This window comes from Bufo bufo, chromosome 2 (assembly GCF_905171765.1).
Source record: "Bufo bufo chromosome 2, aBufBuf1.1, whole genome shotgun sequence".
NCBI lineage: Eukaryota > Metazoa > Chordata > Amphibia > Anura > Bufonidae > Bufo > Bufo bufo.
Window position 1 is genome coordinate 694,107,825 of NC_053390.1, and position 23,675 is coordinate 694,131,499.

Consider the following 23,675-nt stretch of genomic DNA (forward strand, 5'->3'; position numbering starts at 1 on the left):
TGTACTTGACATAATGGGTAGCCTTTCAGTCAGATTAATAGCTACTCTGCAAAACACACAGTCCCTTATGTCATCAGGATATGCAGCAGTAAAGTGAAGGGCACAGGTTCTCTCTGCTAGATCTACACATAGGGGCTTTCCTACCATATATATTGATAACCTATCCTCAGGAGAGGTCATCAATATCTAATCTCCAGAGTCCGACACCCAGTACCCTTGCCAAGTGCAGTGTAATAAAAGTACTCGATCCTTTCAAGTGACTAGAGTGGGTACTTGTAATTACACTACCCCGCCGCTCCAGACCACGCACAGTATAGAGACGAGGAAGCTGTGATCACATGGAGCGATGCCTCCTCGTCAAACAGCTGATCGGTGGGGGTGTTGGACCCCGCCAATCAGATATTGATGACCTTTCCTGAGGATAGGTCATTAATATAAATGGCCGCATAACCCCTTTAGAGAGGTATAACTGTTTTTATTTTTAAAATTTGCTTATGTAATAGGAAATTATAAAATTTTCAAATATACATGTATTTAACCCCTTCCCGACCAGCGCCGTACTAGTACTGTCCGCGACCAGCAATAATGTCGGTCGCGGACATTTAACACTTCAGATGCTGTGGTCCAGTGGCATAGTGTGGGTTGCCAGCACCCGGGGCAAGCCAAGTATTGCGACCCCCCCCCCCCCCCCCCGTAACCTGTAGCCACACACCCCCCCTTTTTATTTTTTTTATAGTTAATGCAGTAGATGTCACCTGCAGTCCTACGTAACACCACAGATAACACAGTGATAAGTCTCTGAGTACAGGTAATGTAGTAGATGAGTGTGAGGCTCCAGAATTCAGAACACACACAGTGTGACCTGAAGTCTGTGGCCAGGCTGCAGTAGTGTGGGCCAATTTCTATATACCCCCTCCTCCCTACCCTACCGTAAGCAGATATGTGCATGGAAATTATTATAGAATACAGCACCACATGCCTCATACATCCAGTGACATCTCCTGTGATGTAGACTCTTTCCTCATTGTTTTCATTTGGAGATAAGATCGCCTTCTTTCATGCCTTCTTTCAGCCGCTTCTCGTCTCTGCAGAGGTTCACAGAAAAAAAATCTTAGATTCCTCATTTTACTATCATCCTCCCCCTCCTGGTGCCTAAACACTGTCATCCTGCTGCTTCCTCCAATGCTGTGCTAGTGCCAGAGAGCTAGTCCCCCTGTATTATTATAATTATAATGGACCCCTCTGTATTATTATAATGGCCCCTCTAATTTTGTGTTTTTAAATTTAATTTACCCTTGAGAGGATGGAGATTAACCAATCACCGGTACATCTGTCCACATCTTTATCTTTTTCAAACCCTTGAAACCCCAATTTTTATTGTAGGCAACCAAATTCCCACTTTTCTCCCAATACAGGAAGATGCCTCTTTCTATGGTGAAAACCCAGGCTATATACCATACCATGTCTCCATGGACATAAAGAAAGTATGTTCCTGAGTTATTCCATTACATTTATTTTCTATAAATTATTTGATAGACAGCTACAGTAGACACCCTCTTGTTTTCTTCTTACCTTCTTCTTACCTGCCTGCTGTTTTTAAACAGATATTTCTTAATTACCGGTAATGCTTTCCTATACTGTAAGTGGAACCAAAAAATGGTTTCCAAAAACGAGCTTTGGGGAAAAAACTTTCATGCAGGATGCAGCCTCCTACATGGAATTATAAAACGGGCACGTGTATGAAGCCTAACTGCAGATAAGAGAGGGTGGAACCCCGTTTGTGTACAGGGCCTAAACTTCAAAATAGGAAGCCACCACAAAACTTGAATGTCTATTAATTTGATATTTATTTTGCATTCCCTTTGTTATAGTCTCAGCAATATACTAATTAGCATTTTGTCACCAACCGATGAAATGTTGTGTTCTGTACCCGAACGCTTCCAGTCTTTTGTCATATGTAACTTACAAGCAGATGGCCTGCAGTATACCAGGCCTACCACAAGTATTACCTCTTCATATACCGCCTGGTCACCCTGACCAGGCGGGCAGGCGGTATATGAAGGGGTAATACTGGTAGGCCTAGTATATGGACAGCAGAGATGGCATCCTCTGGGCAGTACTGTCTATGGTCATCCTTCACCAGCACCCTGACTGCCACCTGCTTGGCCTGGCTCTCATGGCACTTCACTGCCTGCTGCGTGCCTATCAGTAAGTGACAGTCAGTGTCAGTGTGAGTCACTCCCTGAGTGTTAGATGTGGGGTGAGTCAGCCATCTTCTTCTTCTTCTTCTTCTTCTTCTTGCTCCGGCTCCACAATGTCTTTCCCGGCCTTCGTACTGCCACGCGCGCCCTGGTGATTCATCAGCGCGCTCCTTCTGTTGATACCGCTCCTCACTCCGCAGTGGAGCACAGCAGAGCGAAAAACTCACTAAGTTCTGATTTTTTGCGCAAGTGGCCAGTGACCGCCATTCACTTAAATGGGTCAGCAAATACGGAGATGCGGAACGGAAGCACTAAGGAGTGCTTCCGTTGGGTTTCATCCCGTACTTTCGTTCTGCAAAAAGATAGAACATGTGCTATCTTTTTGCGGAACGGCCGGATCGCTGACCCAGTCAAGTGAATAGGTCCGCGATCCGCTGCCCCGCGGACTGTGCCCGTGCGTTGCAGTCCGCATCACGACCACGGGGCACACACGCCCGTGTGAAAGAGGCCTAAAACTGGTGACAGATTCCCTTTAAGAAGATCTGCCACACCAGTCATACAGCCATGAAATCTTCTGGAAAGGGGCAGATAATTGCCTGTAACAGTTATATAGGAAGGTGATTGGCAATCATTAACCACCTCCGGACCGCCTAACGCAGGATCGCGTTCCGGAGGTGGCAGCCCTGCGCAGAGTCACGCATATATGCGTCATCTCGCGATGGCCGAGATTTCCTGTGAACGCGCGCACACAGGCGCGCGCGCTCACAGGAACGGAAGGTAAGAGAGTTGATCTCCAGCCTGCCAGCGGCGATCGTTCGCTGGCAGGCTGGAGATGTGTTTTTTTTAACCCCTAACAGGTATATTAGACGCTGTTTTGATAACAGCGTCTAATATACCTGCTACCTGGTCCTCTGGTGGTCCCATTTGTTTGGATCGACCACCAGAGGACACAGGTAGCTCAGTAAAGTCCCACCAAGCACCACTACACTACACTACACCCCCCCGTCACTTATTAACCCCTTATTAGCCCCTGATCACCCCATATAGACTCCCTGATCACCCCCCTGTCATTGATCACCCCCCTGTAAAGCTCCATTCAGATGTCCGCATGATTTTTACGGATGCACTGATAGATGGATCCGATCCGCAAAACGCATCCGGACGTCTGAATGAAGCCTTACAGGGGCATGATCAATGACTGTGGTGATCACCCCATATAGACTCCCTGATCACCCCCCTGTAAAGCTCCATTCAGATGTCCGCATGGTTTTTACGGATGCACTGATAGATGGATCCGATCCGCAAAACGCATCCGGACGTCTGAATGAAGCCTTACAGGGGCATGATCAATGACTGTGGTGATCACCCCATATAGACTCCCTGATCACCCCCCTGTAAAGCTCCATTCAGATGTCCGCATGATTTTTACGGCTGCACTGATAGATGGATCCGATCCGCAAAACGCATCCGGACGTCTGAATGAAGCCTTACAGGGGCATGATCAATGACTGTGGTGATCACCCCATATAGACTCCCTGATCACCCCCCTGTCATTGATTACCCCCCTGTAAAGCTCCATTCAGACGTCCGCATGATTTTTACGGATCCACTGATAGATGGATCGGATCCGCAAAACGCATCCGGACGTCTGAATGAAGCCTTACAGGGGCGTGATCAATGACTGTGGTGATCACCCCATATAGACTCCCTGATCACCCCCCCTGTCATTGATCAACCCCCTGTCATTGATCACCCCCCCTGTCATTGATCACCCCCCTGTAAGGCTCCATTCAGACATTTTTTTGGCCCAAGTTAGCGGAATTATTATTTTTTTTTCTTACAAAGTCTCATATTCCACTAACTTGTGTCAAAAAATAAAATCTCACATGAACTCCCCATACCCCTCACGGAAACCAAATGCGTAAAATTTTTTAGACATTTATATTCCAGACTTCTTCTCACGCTTTAGGGCCCCTAGAATGCCAGGGCAGTATAAATACCCCACATGTGACCCCATTTCGGAAAGAAGACACCCCCAGGTATTCCGTGAGGGGCATATTGAGTCCATGAAAGATTGAAATTTTTGTCCCAAGTTAGCGGAACGGGAGACTTTGTGAGAAAAAAATAAAAAATATCAATTTCCGCTAACTTGTGCCAAAAAAAAAAAATTTCTATGAACTCGCCATGCCCCTCATTGAATACCTTGGGGTGTCTTCTTTCCAAAATGGGGTCACATGTGGGGTATTTATACTGCCCTGGCATTCTAGGGGCCCCAAAGCGTGAGAAGAAGTCTGGTATCCAAATATCTAAAAATGCCCTCCTAAAAGGAATTTGGGCACCTTTGCGCATCTAGGCTGCAAAAAAGTGTCACACATCTGGTATCGCCGTACTCAGGAGAAGTTGGGGAATGTGTTTTGGGGTGTCATTTTACATATACCCATGCTGGGTGAGATAAATATCTTGGTCAAATGCCAACTTTGTATAAAAAAATGGGAAAAGTTGTCTTTTGCCAAGATATTTCTCTCACCCAGCAAGGGTATATGTAAAATGACACCACAAAACACATTCCCCAACTTCTCCTGAATACGGCGATACCACATGTGTGACACTTTTTTGCAGCCTAGGTGGGCAAAGGGGCCCATATTCCAAAGAGCACCTTTAGGATTTCACAGGTCATTTACCTACTTACCACACATTAGGGCCCCTGGAAAATGCCAGGGCAGTATAACTACCCCACAAGTGACCCCATTTTGGAAAGAAGACACCCCAAGGTATTCCGTGAGGGGCATGGCGAGTTCCTAGAATTTTTTATTTTTTGTCACAAGTTAGTGGAAAATGCTTATTATTTTTTTATTTTTTTTTTATTTATTTTTTTTCATACAAAGTCTCATATTCCACTAACTTGTGACAAAAAATAAAAACTTCCATGAACTCACTATGCCCATCAGCGAATACCTTGGGGTCTCTTCTTTCCAAAATGGGGTCACTTGTGGGGTAGTTATACTGCCCTGGCATTCTAGGGGCCCAAATGTGTGGTAAGGAGTTTGAAATCAAATTCTGTAAAAAATGACCTGTGAAATCCGAAAGGTGCTCTTTGGAATATGGGCCCCTTTGCCCACCTAGGCTGCAAAAAAAAAAAGTGTCACACATCTGGTATCTCCGTACTCAGGAGAAGGTGGGGAATGTGTTTTGGGGTGTCATTTTACATATACCCCTGCTGGGTGAGAGAAATATCTTGGCAAAAGACAACTTTTCCCATTTTTTTTATACAAAGTTGGCATTTGACCAAGATATTTATCTCACCCAGCATGGGTATATGTAAAAAGACACCCCAAAACACATTCCCCACCTTCTCCTGAGTACGGAGATACCAGATGTGTGACACTTTTTTGCAGCCTAGGTGGGCAAAGGGGCCCATATTCCAAAGAGCACCTTTCGGATTTCACAGGTCATTTTTTACAGAATTTGATTTCAAACTCCTTACCACACATTTGGGCCCCTAGAATGCCAGGGCAGTATAACTACCCCACAAGTGACCCCATTTTGGAAAGAAGAGACCCCAAGGTATTCGCTGATGGGCATAGTGAGTTCATAGAACTTTTTATTTTTTGTCACAAGTTAGTGGAATATGAGACTTTGTAAGAAAAAAATAAAAAAATTAAAAAATCATCATTTTCCGCTAACTTGTGACAAAAAATAAAAAGTTCTATGAACTCACTATGCCCATCAGTGAATACCTTAGGGTGTGTACTTTCCGAAATGGGGTCATTTGTGGGGTGTTTGTACTGTCTGGGCATTGTAGAACCTCAGGAAACATGACAGGTGCTCAGAAAGTCAGAGCTGCTTCAAAAAGCGGAAATTCACATTTTTGTACCATAGTTTGTAAACGCTATAACTTTTACCCAAACCATTTTTTTTTTTACCCAAACATTTTTTTTTTTATCAAAGACATGTAGAACAATAAATTTAGAGCAAAATTTCTATATGGATGTCGTTTTTTTTGCAAAATTTGACAACTGAAAGTGAAAAATGTCATTTTTTTGCAAAAAAATCGTTAAATTTCGATTAATAACAAAAAAAGTAAAAATGTCAGCAGCAAAGAAATACCACCAAATGAAAGCTCTATTAGTGAGAAGAAAAGGAGGTAAAATTCATTTGGGTGGTAAGTTGCATGACCGAGCAATAAATGGTGAAAGTAGTGTAGGTCAGAAGTGTAAAAAGTGGCCTGGTCTTTCAGGGTGTTTAAGCACTGGGGGCTGAAGTGGTTAAAAGGAGCTTGGAACCAAACCTGAGTTCAGGATTTTTTTTTACAGTAGAAATTAATTTATGAAGTTATTACCCGAAGTCTGGTGAGACTTCGCAAAGTAATAACTTCGGATCATCTGAGCCAATACATTCTAAGGGCTCATTCAGACAGCCGTATGCTGTCCGCAAAAATGCGGATCCGTTTTTTTGTAGATTAGATGCTGTCCCATTCACTTCTATAGGGCCTTTTCTTCCATTGCACGGCTCAGCAAAACAAATGAAACGTGTGCTATACTTGTCAGTAAAAATCAGGACATGGGCCCCATTGAAGTCTATGGGTCAGCAAAAAAACGGAATACAATCCGTTTTTTGTTTTTTTTTGCGGACATGCTCAACTGTCCGTAAAATAAAAACGGATCCACATTTTTGCGGACAGCATACTGCCGTCTGAATGAGCCCTAATACTGTACGGAATCTACTTCGGATATGTCATCCAAAGTCTATTCGCTCATCCCTAATTGCAATGTGTAAAAGTACAACAAGGGGTGACTTTTGCAAAAATGTACCATAATCCAAGTCTGTCATTTTTAGCTCTTAAACATAGACCACTGTGGAAAGTGGCAAGGAACACCAAATGTCGCAGAATATGTCGCAATCGCCATGACTTGTGACTTTTTTATTTTAAGCCACAAAACTGACGTATCTGATTTGGTAAATGTCCCCCTTGTATTAAACTATCAGCTTAATACTAGCCACCATACTATACCCTCCAATCATTGTTAGACTTTTCCAGTATGTACTAGATTTATTCATTTCGTTTTTAATTTCGTTACTCCTGCAGTTCACCTCGCGTTAACATGACAGGAGGCACGTCTCCACCGAATGCAAATGGCCCCCACTGCAGCAAGCATGGCCGTCCCTCTGTTCTGCAGGTTGTGAAAAAAGATGGTGACAACAAAGGAAGACAGTTTTATAGTTGCTCTCTACCTCGGGAAGCAAGATGTGACTATTTTGAAGTGAGTCTTTACATTCAGCTGCATTCAGTCATACCTTTACTCGCTGAAACAGGAAGAACTATTTGTATGATTGTCAGATCTGTGCTTTACAGATACATAACTATGGCCGTAGCCTGCATCTCCTCGCCTATAGGGAGGTACAAGACGTGAAAATCTGTCCCTGAATATAATGGAATACTGTATCAGATTCAATTCCATTTATTCCTATGTTTATAATGGTTACCATTAGGCTTGAGCAAATCAACATTCGGATCATAGATCTGAAGTCGATTCATTCAACTATTTACATTTTAATGCTGTATCCGTACAGCATTAAAATGTATTGGCTCCATAGAGCCAAAGTTCTTTTCGTCCGAAGTCGCACGAGCCATTGGTTATTTCCTACCGTATTCATATCTGCGTATTGAAAAACAATTTAAAAGTAGTTAGTAGCTAGTACCATACATAGATAATTCCAAAAGAGAGAAAACCAGCATATGTAATGACAGTGTCACATATAGTAAGAATACAGGGCATAGAGCTCCTATATAGAGGATGTCCATCATCAACGGTACCTGGACAGTAGTATTTCCCTGCCTGGGGTGTCAGAATTGTAATGGTATCATTAGAGAAGGAAATATGTGTCATTCCTGTACATGGCGATTACACCTGTAACACAACAAATGGGATTTCTTCATTAAAGTGCCAGTGTGGGAAGTGTTATGTTGGACAGACTTCCATACTGATAAAAGTGTGCTTACATGAACACTGGTCTTGTCTTAGAACGTATGGAAGATAGGAAAATGAGGGGAACAATCAAAGCGCTCCTTTGGGGACACAACAGTTCAAGCTAGACATATTGTAAGCAAATTGAAGTGGCAGATAGTTGACGAGGTGCAAAGAAGAAATGATAGTGTAGTAAAAAGATAACTATTACAGAGAGCGACATATTAGATAGTGAGGCTTGAGACCAAAGGGGCAAATGAAACATGTTCACTTAGTGTATTTTTCTGATCGCTGTTTTATATAGGTTTGTAATTTTGTATTATAAAGGTGGTATATAACACCAGTGTAAACCCATGTCGGTACACATGAGGAAGGGGGGGGGGGGTCCTCCTGAAACATTGTGTGACAAGGGTACTGAAAAATCTCAGCATTTATACCGACCGATACTGTACCGAAGAGTGGAAAATGGAAAAATTCCAAGGGAATGCTGCGGGGTCGTGAGGAGCTTCATTCGTGCTGAACTGTCTGCTATTGCTATGAATTATTCAATATTAACCACCGTAGGTACAGCAATAACAGATTTATACTTGGCTGGGTAAGATGAAATAGCCAAACTCCAGGAGGTCCGGATGATGCCAGAAAAGATAGAGATTGTGCCTAGAACTTACCTAGTTAAAGCCTAAAAAGGAAAGGGGAGGAGAGAGAAAAATATCAAAACTATATAAACAGTACAAAGACTGGTATAGTGCCGTCACGTTAGGTGTGATTACTGCCATTCACTACCTATAGATAAGGAGCTGTAGTGATGGGTATTGGACTACAGCCCATAGCTATCCTAGGTAATTAAAGGGCACCATATGGAGAGGAAACAATAATCAAAAACCCAAACGGGTAATGAAAATTCCAATAAAACCCAATCCGTTGATTTGGGTTATTGATTGATATCAACCATATGGCGATTAAACAATTCATTCGATGTCTCATTAAAGGGTTAAAGAGACTCTGTCAGAATGATCAGCCGATTAAGATGGACATACTGATAAAATAATATCTTAGTTATATAGCAGCGTTCCCGAGATATTAGCATTTTCACTATTAGGCAAATTCGCCCCATCAAGCACCAAGGAGCTGGTCAGAAGAACTGGAGCACTGCTTTTCTATCCAGCACTCACTGGTAGCAGCGATGTACGAGGGAGGAGAGCATACTTGCCTCACGATCCCCCCAGCTCCATTTACTTCTATAGGACTGCTGAGTACAGTGCATTAGCTATTTCCAAAAGTCCCATAGCTGTGGTGTTTACGCGTGACCTCTCCATTCACTTCTATTCTATGGGGCACTTCATGACTGACCTTCCCGTGATTGCTGGGGAGAGGATAAGTATTGTTAGTGGGGAAAACTCTATTAACCTCATAACCGTTCTGCAGAGTCAACAGATTCGCCCCGCCTGCGCACTTCATTCCCCATTATGGGCAGAGACGCAAGAGTGTTTAATGCTCATGTGCCGGCCCGTACATCCCAATCTAGCTGGCCTTGTGCCTCTGCCCATAATGGGGAATGAAGTGTGCAGGCGCGGCGAATCTGTTGACCGGCGCTGGAATTCTCACTAAGAGGAGGATGTAATCAGAAGAACCTAGGTCGGGCCAGAGGGGTGAAAGGGGAGGGGTTTCGTATGAAAAGCGACGAGGGGCCTGGGCAACGGCCGCATGAACGCCGCCCCTGGGCACCTTCAGAAGCTAATATATTGAATAAAAGTGTTCTCTGAGAAAATTGGCGATGGACAGCAATATGGAAGGTAGCATTCTAATATGGGGAATGTAATGGAGATCCTGATGTTAGTGTTCTATAATGGTGATTTTAGGTGAAAGACTCCCTTTAATATGTTCTCCATTGGTGTAGAATTAATGTATAATCTGCACAGCATTATAACCGATTCTGCTTCTTTTGTTTCAGTGGGCTGATCTGCATTTTCCATTCTGCAACCACGGGAAGAGATGCATTATGAGAACAGTACTGAAGATTGGCCCGAACAATGGCAGAAATTTTTACGTGTGCCCTTTCGGCAAAGATAAGCAATGTAACTTCTTTGAATGGGCAAATCCCACAGAGTAACCGTCTTAGGTGCTTCGGTGTCTCAGAGCACATTCTGATGTACAGTAAAGTGTTATGTTGTGAATATCATGTCCTTTTGATGTTTCTTGCTTAATTATATTCATTTTTCTTTCCCAATACTGTACAATAAAATCATATATTTAAACTTTGACCTCTCCTAAAAGATCCTGATTTATGATGAAATCAAAGATGAGCTGGACATCTAGTGGGTGATTTTATTATCTCCCTACACCAGTTCTTAGGTGAGGAAAAGAAAAAAAAAAAAGTTGCGGACCCTGTGTTTGTGACTTTTTAAATGTCATTGTGACGTTTCTATACCACCTTCACCACTTTCCAAAAAGGGGTAGGGAAAGTGGGCCCAGCACATTAATCTTAGTTAACGACAGTTTTCTGGTGTAAATTCCGACAGAAATCTGACAGTTCGTAGCTGCCATGTATTTCAGTTTAGGTGCACGGACTGCAGAGGATGCTCATATGAAAAGGACTGCACCTCACCATAAATTAGATGCATCCTCCAGCAGAGCAAGAGATGCCAATCTTGATCATTTCCCCCCTCCCCATTGTAAACAGTAAATATATAGATATAGGCCAATTGTTGCAGCCCACTGAAGTAAAATTTATAATTACCCTATATTAGAAATGTACTATGCAATTCAATTTTAAAAAATGCAGCGCCGTCCATATCCTGTAAGGACAAAGGGACTGATATTTTATGTTGTTCCAGTGACAGGTTGGTTTGTTAGCACACATCATCTGTATAAAATATTCACTATCATAGGTTCAAGAAGAAAATGTCCTCTCATAAAAGTAATCACTTATTTGCCCCATGACAGCACCCCTGGAGAATTAAATTGGGGGAACTTAAATTGGGGAAAGACTAACGATTTCAGGTCCAAAGGCCAGGTCTGATACAGGAACAAGTTATGTGGAGAGCTCCAAGTAGCAGTCTTTAATATCTAAAAGGCCTCAGCTCTGTAAGCCCAAGACGGCTCTGTTATAGGGGACTTAAAAAAAAAAAAAAAACATAACTCCGAGGCTGGATTGATATTGGTCTAATATAGTACACTTGCTGAGGCCCTCCATTCTTTGGAATTAAACGGGTTTTCCCATGAATGAGTTCATGACTAGGGTTGAGCGAACTTTAGTATTTTTGGACCCCAAACATTTCAGTAAAAGTTCGGGTTCGGTGCTTTCTTGGCGCTTTTTGAAAGGCTGCAAAGCAGCCAATCAACAAGCGGTTACTGTCTGACCTTAGAAGCCATCACAGCCATGCCTACTAATATGATTGGCCAGTGTAGCATGTGACCCAGCCTCTATATAAGCTGGAGTCACGTAGCGCTGCACGTCACTCTGCTGTGTAGTGTAGGGAGAGGATGCTGCTGGTGTTTTCAGGGAGAGAATAGGACTGAATCTTTGCTCAAAATCTGAATCTAACTCAGCGATCTACATTGTGTTTTGTGGGTGTAGGGCACAATTTTTTTATCCTGCCCTGAGCCCAGTAACCGAAAAAAAATTACTTTAATAAGTCAGTTAGGTGGGCGGCGGACATTTTATGCAAGCTCAGTGCACTAGCACTGCATCTGAGCTTTTGGGACATTGAAAATCCCAATTTTTTTGGGCAATTTACAACATCTGGTGCATTTGCAGGCTTAGGCCTCATGCACACGACCGTTGTGTTCCGTTCTGCAAAATGGGGTTCCGTGATTTGTTTCCGTGTGTCTTCCTTTATTTTTGGAGGACCACCAGATTGACCACCGCGGACGCGGATGACAATCTTGTGTGCCTCCGGGTTTTTTAGCGGTCCCATTGACTTGAATGGGTCCGCGAACAGTTTTCCATGAAAATAATAGGACAGGTTATATATTTTTGACGGACTGGAACCACGGATGCGGATGGCAGACGGTGCATTAGCAGAGTTTTCAACGGACCCATTGAAAAACAATGGTTCCGCAGAAAATCACGAAAAACTGCAATTTAAGCTAGAAATACAGCCATCATTTTCTGGGGTTTTAAAAATGCACTTTTTTGACAAAAAACACTATTTTCCTGATCTGCAAGTGTTAAATTCAAGTTTAATATATACAGCTTTCATATTCAGTTACCAAAAAAAACACTTTTTTGGCAATATACAACATCTGGATTAGTCAGTGTGCAATTTAAGCTAGAAATACAGCCATCATTTTCTTGATTTTTAAAAAAAATTTTTTTTTGCCAGATTCCACTATTTTTCAGGCCTTGCAGCATCAGCACGTGTGAAATTACAGGCTTATATACTGCTGTCAAATTCAGTTATTAAACAAAGACCCGTTTGGGCAAAAAAAAATTAGTTGGCAGCCTTTGTTGCAGATGTCATTGTTCAGGCTGTGTGAGATACACCCTTTACATACTGTCGTTATATTCTATTATTAGACACCCATTTAGGGCAAGATCCTAAATTCGAGAAATATGAGGAGAGCGTCAAATAAGGGACGTGGCCCAGGTGGTGGTGCTTCTGGTGGAGCTCCTGTTGCAGGGAGATGACGTGGTCGATCTGTACCAGCTACACGCACAAGTGAAGACCCTTCCTCAGGTGCGAGTAGGCGACAGAACCTGCAGCGGTATTTGGTCGGGCCTAATGCGGCTCTACGAATGGTGAGGCCTGAACAAGTACAGGTGATAGTAGATTGGGTTGCTGACAGTGGCTCCAGTTCCTTCACATTGTCTCCCACCCAGTCTCCTGCTGAAAGACCACAGTTGGCACCTGCAGCCGATGTCCATCAGTCTTTCATCTCACCCCCTTGCAAATCAGCCAAGCAGTCTGAGCCCCAAGTCATGCAGCAGTCTCTTCTGCTTTTTGATGACTCTGTTAGCAGGGTTTCCCAGGGCCATCCACCTAGCCCTGCCCCAGAAGTGGAAGAGATTGAGTGCACCGATGCCCAACCACTTATCTTTCAAGATGAGTACATGGGAGGACCATCGCAGCACGTCTCGGATGATGACAAAACACAGGTGCCAACTGCTGGGGCTTTCGAAAGTGTGCAGACCGACGAGGGCAGGGTGTGAAGACTGGGTGGAAGAGGATGTGGAGGACGATGAGGTCCTCGACTCCACATGGAATCAACGTCATGCGAGTGATCTATGTAGTTTGGAGGAAGAGGCGGTAGTCGCACAGAGCCACCAGCACAGCAGAAAAGGGAGCAGGGTGCAAAAGTGGAGCGGCCGTCCTCTAGACAGTATGCCTCCTACTGCCCATCGCAGCAAGGGACCGAGCACACCAAAGCCAGCTCCAAGGAGTTCCCTGGCGTGGCAGTTCTTCAGACAATGTGCTGACGACAAGATACGAGTGGTTTGCATGCTGTGCAATCAGAGCCTGAAGCGAGGCATAAACGTTCTCAACCTGAGCACAACCTGCATGACCAGGCATTTAAGTGCTAAGCACGAGCTGCAGTGGAGTAGACACCTGAAAAACCAAGAAAGGTCTCTGGCTCCTCCTGCTTTCACTTCTGCACCAGTCTCGGCCTCTTCATCCACCTCTGGAGTGACAGTGCCACCTGCCACCCCGCAAACAGAGGATCTTCCAGCAACACCACCACCTGGGTCACCAAGCATCTCCACAATATCCCACAGAAGCATTCAGCTCTCCATCTCCAAACACTGGAGAGGAAGAGGAAGTAACCCTCTACCCACCCGCAATCCCTAGCCCTGAATGCCAGCATTTCAAAATTACTGTCCTTTGAAATGCTGGTGTGCACTGCGCAACCTGTGGCAAATTGCACCTCACTACGGATACGTGTACCAGTAAGCGCGGTCAGGGATATTATATCTCCATAACAGCACACTGGGTAAATGCAGTGGCGGCTGGGCCTGAGGCGGATAGCAGTTTGGTGCATGTCCTTCCACCACCGAGGATTGCAGGGCGCTTCAGTTTGCCTCCTGTTGCTTCCTCATCCGGTCAGCGTAACACCTTCACCACCAACTTCAGCACAGCCAGGGGTAACCGACAGCAAGCAGTTTTAAAATGTATCTGTTTGGGGGGACAAACCCCACACCGCGCAGGAGCTGTGGACGGGCCTTGAACAACAGACTGATGAGTGGTTTGTGCCAGTGAGCCTCAAGCCCAGCCTGGTGGTGTGCGATAATGGGCGAATTCTCGTAGCAGCTCTGGGACTAGCCGGTTTGACGCACATCCCTTGCCTGGCACATGTGCTGAATTTGGTGGTGCAGAGATTCCTTAAAAATTACGACATGTCAGAGCTGCTGCATAACATGCGGGGCCATCTGTGCGCACTTTCGGCGTTCTCACCCTGCTGCTGCTCGCCTGTCAGCGCTGCAGCGTAACTTCGGCCTTCCCGCTCACCGCCTCATATGCTACGTGCCCACAAGGGCAACTCCACCTTGCACATGCTGGCCAGACTGTGCGAGCAGCAGCAGGCGATAGTGGAGTTTCAGCTGCAGCACGCACGGGTGAGTCGCTCGGCGGAACAGCACCACTTCACCACCAATGACTGGACCTCCATGTGAGACCTGTGTTCCTTGTTGCGCTGTTTCGAGTACTCCACCAACATGGCCAGTGCCGATAACGCCATTCTCAGTGTAACTATCCCACTTCTATGCCTCCTTGAAAAAACGCTGTTGGCGATGATGGAAGAGGATGTGGCACAGGAGGAGGAAGAGGGATCATTTCGTAGGGTTTCCAGCCAGTTATTCACAAGTGGCTCCGAGGGTGGGTTCCTGCACCCACAAACCCAAGGTACACAATTGTCCAGCCAGGGCACAGTTCTGGAGGATGAGAAGAAGGAACCAGGTTCACAGCAGGGTAGCGCCCAGACCAGCTCATGGCCATCACTGGTGCATGGCTGGGGGGATACAGAGGACAGAGACGATACACCTCCCACAGGGGACAGATTTTCGTTGCCTCTGGGCAGCCTGGCACACATGAACGATTAGATGCTGCAGTGTCTCCGCAACGACTACCGAGTTGCCCACATTCTAACTTGTGGTGATTACTGGGTGACCACGCTGCTGGATCCCCGTTACAAGGACAACGTACCGTCCTTAATTCCCTCACTGGAGCGTGATCGTAAGATGCGCGAGTACAAGCGCTGCTGGTGGCATTCCCACCTGGCAGCGGGGGCACAGGGCGAAGGCAGAGGAGGAGGAAGAGGTCGCCAACGCAGCTGGGGCACAACCAGCACCTCAGAAGGCAGGGTTAGCATGGCCGAAATGTGGAAAAGCTTTGTCAGCACGCCACAACAACCAGCACCACCAGCTGATATGGAACGTCTTAGAAGGAGGCAGCATTTCACATACATGGTGGAGCAGTAAGTATGCACACGCCTACACGTACTGAATGACGGGTCTGCCCCCTTCAACCTCTAGGTCTCCAAATTGGGCACATGGCCTGAGCTTGCCCTTTACCTCTTGGAGGTGCTGGCTTGCCCTGCAGCCAGTGTATTATCTGAACGTGTGTTTAGCACGACTGGAGGGGGTTATCACAGGTTATATTTCTCAATGTTTTGGGGTGTACCCCAATTTTAAAAAATATAAATAAATTTTAAACAAAAAAGCAGTGTAGGCCTCCTCCTCCTCGATCAAGATTATTTTTTATTTTTACGTATTTTATGTTATTTAAAGTCATTTTCCTATCCACATTTGTTTGCAGAGCACTTGCCATGCTCTTAACCACACTTTGATGCCATTTGCAGCCCTCTAGCCCTTTCTATGACAGCCATTTTAGTGCGCAAAAGTTCGGGTCCCTATTGACGTCAATGGGGTTCAGGTTCAGGGTCAAGTTCGGGTCCCGAACTCGAACTTTTTTGTGAAGTTCGGCCGAACCCGAACATCCAGGTGTCTGCTCAACTCTAGTCTCGATCCGTCCCGGCCGCCGCACAGACGTTGCCCGTGCATTGGGGACCGCAAATTGCGGTCCCAAATGCACAAAACGCTCGCACAACGGCCATGCTCATGAGGCCTAAAGGAGTTTTCCGGCATTTTGATACTCCTAACCCATCCTCCGCATAGGTCATCAGTATCTGATCAGTGGGGGTTTGACATCCGGGACCCCCGCCGATCAGATACTAATGACCTATCCTGATGTTAGGTCATCAGTATCAAAATCCCAGAAAATGACCTACTGTTTAAATCACGTTTTTATATTTAATATATTTAGAAAGCATTTTTGATGATGTTATTTGTCATTTTCCATGTCAATATCTGTATTTAAACAAAACCCATAAAATCTTGCAGTTTGCGCACTGGCCACTAAGCCTAATAATAGACACCACTTCTTGGTCTGTACAGATCACTTTAATGCAGTTAGCTGCTTTAGCCAGGTTCACATCGGTGTCGTATTCGGCACATATGCAGGCTTTCGGCCTGACAAAAAATGCATGTAGCTTTTTTGGGGATTTTTTTTGTCCAGATCCGCTGGTGCATGGTGGTATCGGGCTAAGCCAAATACAGTGAACTTTAGCAGTCTGCCGCAACCTTTGCACTTTGGTTGACAGCGCCGGGCAATAAAAACATCATAAGGCCTGTCAATCAAAGTACAGAGGGTGCGGCAGTTGCAGAGATAGCTGAGCCACTAGGAGTAACAGCAACTCCCCCATTGCTCCTAGTGGCTAATTTGCATATATTAAAACATAATTTTTCTCAGCAATGAGGGCACATATGAACATGCGACCAACACAGATGACTTCAGCTGACAAGCGCACGTGCAACAGGACAGCCAGACTTGCAGAATAAGGATGTCATGTCATTTTTAGTGAACAGTGAGTGCTGTAATGTCAAAACCCAAAAAACCTTGGCAGAACTTTTTTTTTCTTCAATTTCACCCCACAAATAATTTTATTCCCATTTTTCCAATATAAGACATGATGAATTAAATGGTGCCATTAAAAAAAATAGCACTTTTCCTGCAAAAAATAAGCCCTTATATGGCTATGTGAATGGAATGTTAAAAAAGTTCTGGTTCTTGGAATGTAGGGAGCAAAAAACAAAAATGGGCTTGGTTGGGGGCTAGTTATAGCAGATGGAACAAGGTTCATATTCCAGGTAGGATCGGTATCTATAGTGCATTCGTAAAGTCTTTAGACCCTTTCACCTTTTTTCACATTTTATGTGGCGTTTTCGTGTGAAAATAAAAAATTCAAGTTTTCCCCAACAAACTGCGCTCAATCCCACTTAATAAAAAATGAACACATAATTTTAGTAATGTTTGCAAAGTTATTAAAAAGGTAAAACTAAATTTTTCCATGGACATAAGTATTATGACACTTGAAATTTAGCTCTGGGGGCCTCTGATTTCTCTTGATTATCCTTGAGATGTTTCTACACCTTGATTGAATTCCATCTGTGCTAAATTCACTTGATTGGACGAGATTTGGAAAGGCACACCGCTGTCTATATAAGGTCTCACAGCTTACAATGCATATTGGAGCCAAAACCAAGCAATGAGGAGCGCTGTGGTCTATTGAAACCTCTGGTTGGTGGGGGTGCCGAACTGATACTGATACATTTTCCTGAGGTTAGGTCATCAATATAAAAAAAAGCAGATACCCCTTTAAACCTGTGGTCCTCAACTCCAGTCCTCAGGGCCCACCTGCCGGTCATGTTCTCAGGATGTCCTTAGTATTGAGCAGCTGATATAATTTGTGTCAATGCATCAGGACTTACCATAGGTATTAAATTTGTGGGATACCACCAAATTCTGACCGGCAAGTGGGCCCTGAGGACTGGAGTTGGGGAGCACTGCTTTAAGCTATAGACAATCCACCATCTCTTCCAGAGGCTGAGACAAACCAGGTTTATATATGAAGCAGTGAAACTGAGTGAAGCCTTGGGTCGTCACCGAAGGCAGAACCTATAAGGAGAGCAAATAAATATTAATTGATTTATTTAAAGCACGAGGCTAAAACATGAAGAACACTGTGAGATTGTACAAAACCAAAACGTGCTTGACTTGTAAAACAAATGATTTGTTGTTATATGAAATGACCTTACAGCATGAAACATGCTGAATGCCATTAAAATACAACTCACAATCTATTCCAGTAACTTAAAAAAAAAAAATAATCTGGTTTCTTAATGATTAAAGAGTAACGAGCTTCTCCGAGTCTAATCTGGCACACACAAATCTGTGGTAAGTAAAAGATCAAAGTACGATATAAGCAGTGTAAGCTAATAAGTCTTATTGATCGGTAAATTGTACTCTAAACCTTACTAATGAGACATCCTGCACAATGACTGATCTCTGATTGCTTTGAAGTTTCAGGCCTTTCTATATTTTTAATGTAAAACAAAGCTAGATATAAATGCCACGCTCTATCATTCCACTGGGCAATTTGTAGTAGGGATTGCTGAAGATTTGAAGGGAACTTATTACAGAGCTCTACGGTGAAAGGGACTTGAATTCAACTTTTCCTCTTTTTGAGACTCCATCTTTCTGCCCAATCTGTGGTTGCCTTAGGCCACTTTCACACTAGCGTCATAAAGCCCACCTTGCTAGTCCTCACATCTTTGATTTCATTCAGGTACCAGGTGTTTTGAGGTCATATTATTATTTGCCATCTAGGGTGTATTTTTTGCTTTATATCTTTGGATATTGTTTGTGTGGACTACATACATTGTGCCCATATTTATGGTCTTAGGTGGGAGCTGCGTTGGTGTTTGGTCACATTCTGTACCAGCACAAGATATATTGTATACAATTTTTAATCATGTTTGTGTGTCTTTGTAGTCCAATAAAATCTATATATTGTTTCAATATCTAGTGGATGTGCATTTCATTGGGGTTTTTCTTGGGCCAGTCGGCCTGTTTTGGTACTACTTTCACACTAGAGTTTCGCTGAATCCGGCAGGGCTCAGCAAAAAACGCTTCAGTTACGGATAATACAACCATCTGCATCCGTTCTGAACGGAGCCGGTTGTATTATCTTTAACATCGCATGACGGAAAGAAAACCGCAGCTTTCTGCGGTTGGAACGGAATGTTTTTTGGAGCATTTCATTCTGTTCAGTTACGTTTTGTCCCCATTGACAACGAATGGGGACAAAACAGAAGCGTTTTTCTCTGGTATTGAGATCCTATGATGGATCTCAATACCGGAAAATAGAAACGCTAGTATGAAAGTAGCTTTACAGAGGTTCTCTTGTAAACAAGAAAATGAAAATGCTTAAATATTAAATTTATTAGAAATATATTCCCAAATACCTTTCATTACTTATAATGGCTAATTTTGTCTAGGAGCAATGATCAGGGGAGATAAAATGTCTGCCGTCCTATTAGTACACACAAAACCTTTCCTAATTACACAGCAGCAGGACAGGTTAGGCCAAGTTCACACTTCAGTTATTTGGTCTCCGCTGAATCTCTGTTGAAATGGAGTTCATGTCGAGACAGTTGAAGTACAGAGAGGACCGACAGGACTGTGGTAATGGAGACTGCATATAAATTGTGGCCTGGCACTACGGCTATTTTACACGTACAGTTACAGTACAGTGTGCCCGACGGACAGGTGCTAGGGCCTTCTAAGGAAACTGGCAGTGGCAAAAAGGTTTCTGGAGCTGGCAGAAATAGCAGCAGAAGAAGGGGGTGGTAGTGGCAGGCCAGAGCTGCCAGTATCAATTAGCGGGCATGTTTGGACCAGCAACCCAGCTGTCCTTAAATGGTTCACTCTGTCTTCAACATCGTCTCAGCTGACATCAGACACCCCCAGCGGTCAGTGGGTTACTCTGACACCAAGCTTAGTTGGCTCTGTGCCCCCACCTGTCCTGAACCTGCCTCTTTCAGTTTATGTTCCTTCTGCTTGGGAAGTATTGTATGCCGTCGGCTCTGCTCCGCTTTTCAGCGAGAATGAGCTTACTGAGGACAGTCAGCAACTACTGCCCAGCCAAGATGTGGGGGAGAGATCCACTGCTTCCTCCGGTAGACGGGCAAGTAGCGACGATGAGAGTCGCATTGGAGCAGGTGTTGCGAGCGGTCAGGCATGCAGCCCTGAGACTGGTGAGGGTGACAGTGACCTGCAGACAGTAGTGGAAAATTATGTGGCTGATCACACGTGGGAGGGGGCTTTATCATCATAAGGGGATGAGGGTGGCAGCTTGCACGTGAGGCAGCGTCTGAGCTAGGGGTGGGCGATATAAACGATATGAACTATATAAATTCGGGCAACGATATATATTTTGTCTATATTGCCATATCGCGATAGATGACCACGGAGCGGTATTGAATTGAAGAAGCTTCTCACTCACCGCTCCGTAGCCTCCCGACTCTGCACCGCGCTGCACTGGCCAGGGCCTTGCGTGCACACATAGTCAGCGTGCTGGCTGACGCTGTGTGTGACATCAGATCCCTCCCAGTGCATGCTAGGAAGAAGACGCGGTCCGTCTCCTGTGGACTCTATCAGCCAGCCACGCACCCTGCAGGAAAGGTAAGTATTTTAGCAGGGGCCCGAATATACCGGGGGGTGGGCAGTGGATGGCTATGGCATGGAGCTGATGGCGCTGGCTGTGGGACATGATGATGGTGGCAATAGCATAGGACTGATGGTGCTGGCTGGGGGAGATGGATGATGGCAATGGCATGGGGCTGATGGCACTGGCTGGAGGACATGGATGATGATGGTGGCAATGGCATGGGGCTGATTGCGCTGGCTGGGGGACATGAATGATGGCAAATGGCAATAGCATGGGGCTGGCTGGGGGACATGGATGATGGCAAATGGCAAAATTTGCACTTTATTTTAAACAATTTTGTGTTTTACTAACACTTCATCTTTACATGGTTTTGAAAAAGGTCTATTGCACAATACACATCTTAAAAATTTCCTGAAACGTTTTATCATTTGTATACATACAGAAGAAAATATTATATCGCGATGTATCATTATATCGCACATGCTTCAAATTATATTGCGATATAGATTTTAGGCCATATCGCCCAGCCCTAGTCTGAGCCAGCAGGGTGGTAGCGTGGCCATAAGTCAGCAGGGTGGCAGCAGTGTGAGGTCTGGAGCCAAACGTGCTAGTGGTAGACCATCTGCTACTCGGGATCCTACCTGTCTGGAAACAACTAAAAGTACACTGGTTCAAAGAGGCAGTGATGGGGGGAAAATGCCATACTCGCCAGAGGATGTCAGTGTTCCTGTTTGTAGAATCTGTGGGCAGAAGGTGAAGCATGGCTAGGGTGCCAATGCTGGCACCACAGCCCTGCATCAACACCATAAAGTGGTCTGGGAAAACCATGGCACTAATGTTACTGTACAGTCTAAAACAGCAACCTCTGACTCTCCCAGTGGCCTGCACCTATCCTCCAGCAGTCAAGGCTCCACCACTTCAGCCACCCTCCCCACTCTGTGACTGGGCCACTATGTTGACTCGTTATGTGGTTGCCACCCTCTCCACTCTGTCACTGGGTCAATGTGTTGACTCCTCATGCTGTTGCCCCCCTCACCACTTTGACTGGGCCACTATGTTGACTCCTCATGTGATCGTCATCCTCCCCCCTCTGTAATGGGCTACTAGTGTCCCTGTTTGGCTTTGTTGACATCACCATTTATTTTACCCTTCTGATCTTTCAGGATGGAAAAATGAAAAAAACACAACAGACCCTGTCTTTGGAGCATCCATAAAGCCTCTATCACACGGTCCCTATTTTGCATTAGGATATGCTCATAATTTGGAAGCCAAAAGCAGGAGTTGGTCGAAAACACAGAAGACATGAAAATATTTCCATAATATGTTGTTATTTCTGTTTTGGACCCACTCCTGTTTTTGCCAATCAAATATTCATGCAAAAAACTGACCAAATACTGACCATAGGAATTTTTTAGCCTTAACAAAACTGATCAATTACTGACCGTGTGAAGGCGGATGCTCAAAATACAGGATCCGTTTATTTTGGGGTTGTTCTGACGGTTCAGAAGAAGGAGAAAAACAGTGATGTCAACATAAACTTACTGCTGACACCCTTCTCCACTCATGGGCCTGCTACTTCTATCTGCGTGTAACAGAGCAGGTTCTCTAGCGATCTATGTGGGAAGGAAGCGCTCTTTAACACTATAGTACAATTTTGGGCCACTGCACGGTTAAGTGCTTTATACCTAACATTGACCTGTAATGCTGAGTTCCCAATTTAGTTATTTGATCCGTTTTTGACCCGTAACTGACCAAATAAAAGAAGTGTGAACTGAGTGTAAGAGTAACTGTTTAACTACCACAACGGACTAGCTATGCATGTTTCTGCGATGCACAGTCATGTACATTGTGGCGAATTAATCAATTTCTTTTTTAATAATTCAGCAAAGCGTCAGAATCTAATTTTTGAAAATTTCGCTCATCTCTAACGGCAACCATAGGATCGTGTGAATAGGCCCTAAAAGGTAGAGCACCTGCAGAAATACTGCTCATAATAAAGTAACATACGAAACAGTAATATCATTTATTTTCTTTTATTAGTCTTGCAGTTGATTTTCTGGTCTTCATTGCAATATACGTACAGTTCTCAAATGCACACATAGTACACATGAAGAAAGTACACATGAGGCAACTATAGCGTGTTAAGTTTTGCAAAAGTGCTTTGCATTACAGGAGACAAACCCAGTTTAAGCTATAGACAATCCACCATCTCTTCCAGAGGCTGAGACAGGCCAGGTTTATATATGGAGTAGTGAAACTGAGTGAAGCCTGGAGCTTTACTGCAGGCAGCACCTATAAGGAGACCAAAGAAAGTGTTAATCTATTTACCGTATTTAAAGCACAAAACAAATAACAGCTCAAGAACACTGTAAAATTGTACAAAACCTATTCACCAAAACTTGCTTGACTTGTAAAACAAATGATTTGTTGTTCTATTAAATGACTTTACAGCATGAAACATGCTGAATGCCATTAAAATACAACTCACAATCTATTCCAGTAAAAGTGTGATATCTTAAAAGGGGTTCTCCGGGAATTAAGAAAATGAAAATACTTAAAGAATACTTTATTATAAATATATTCCCAAATACCTTTCATTAGTTATAGTTATAGTTATAATGGCTCGTTTTGACTAGGGAGCAATCATTATTAGAAACAAAATGGCTGCTGTCCTATTAGTACACCCAAAACTTGTCCTGATAACACAGCAGGACAAGTTACTTCACAACACTGAGCTAAAGAGCTGCTTCATCCTCCTCTCTGATCTACTTGTCAGGGGTTATGATCCTGAATACAGTTTAATTTGAGCTTCAGCTGAATCTCTGTAGGAATAGAGTTCATGAGGAGACGAAGTACAGAGACGATGGTGAAGATGTGAGTAATGAGCAGCAGCACTTGTATGCAGTCTCCATTACCACAGTCTGTCCTGTCCATCGTCTCTGTACTTCATGTCTCCTAATGAGCTCCTTTCCTACAGAGATTCAGCTGAAGATCTTATCATCTG

The 23,675-nt window shown here is 44.2% G+C and overlaps 2 protein-coding genes across 4 annotated transcripts in view; one reads left to right on the top strand and one right to left on the bottom strand.

Annotated features, from left to right (window-relative positions):
* Positions 1 to 10,395, top strand: part of NEIL3 (nei like DNA glycosylase 3) — a 54,898-nt gene extending 44,503 nt beyond the window's left edge. For all 3 annotated transcript variants that reach the window (XM_040420530.1, XM_040420531.1, XM_040420532.1), the window contains 2 exons: positions 7,288 to 7,462; positions 10,119 to 10,395. In XM_040420530.1, coding sequence (XP_040276464.1) covers positions 7,288 to 7,462; positions 10,119 to 10,277 — 334 coding nt within the window. In that variant the 3' untranslated portion in view covers positions 10,278 to 10,395. The remainder of the gene's footprint in view (positions 1 to 7,287; positions 7,463 to 10,118) is intronic.
* Positions 10,396 to 22,688: 12,293 nt separating this feature from the next.
* The window catches only part of AGA (aspartylglucosaminidase), a 37,983-nt gene continuing 36,996 nt past the window's right edge, over positions 22,689 to 23,675 (bottom strand). The window contains exon 9 of the mRNA XM_040418696.1: positions 22,689 to 22,963. Within this exon, the coding sequence (XP_040274630.1) occupies positions 22,863 to 22,963 (101 nt within the window). The 3' untranslated portion in view covers positions 22,689 to 22,862. The remainder of the gene's footprint in view (positions 22,964 to 23,675) is intronic.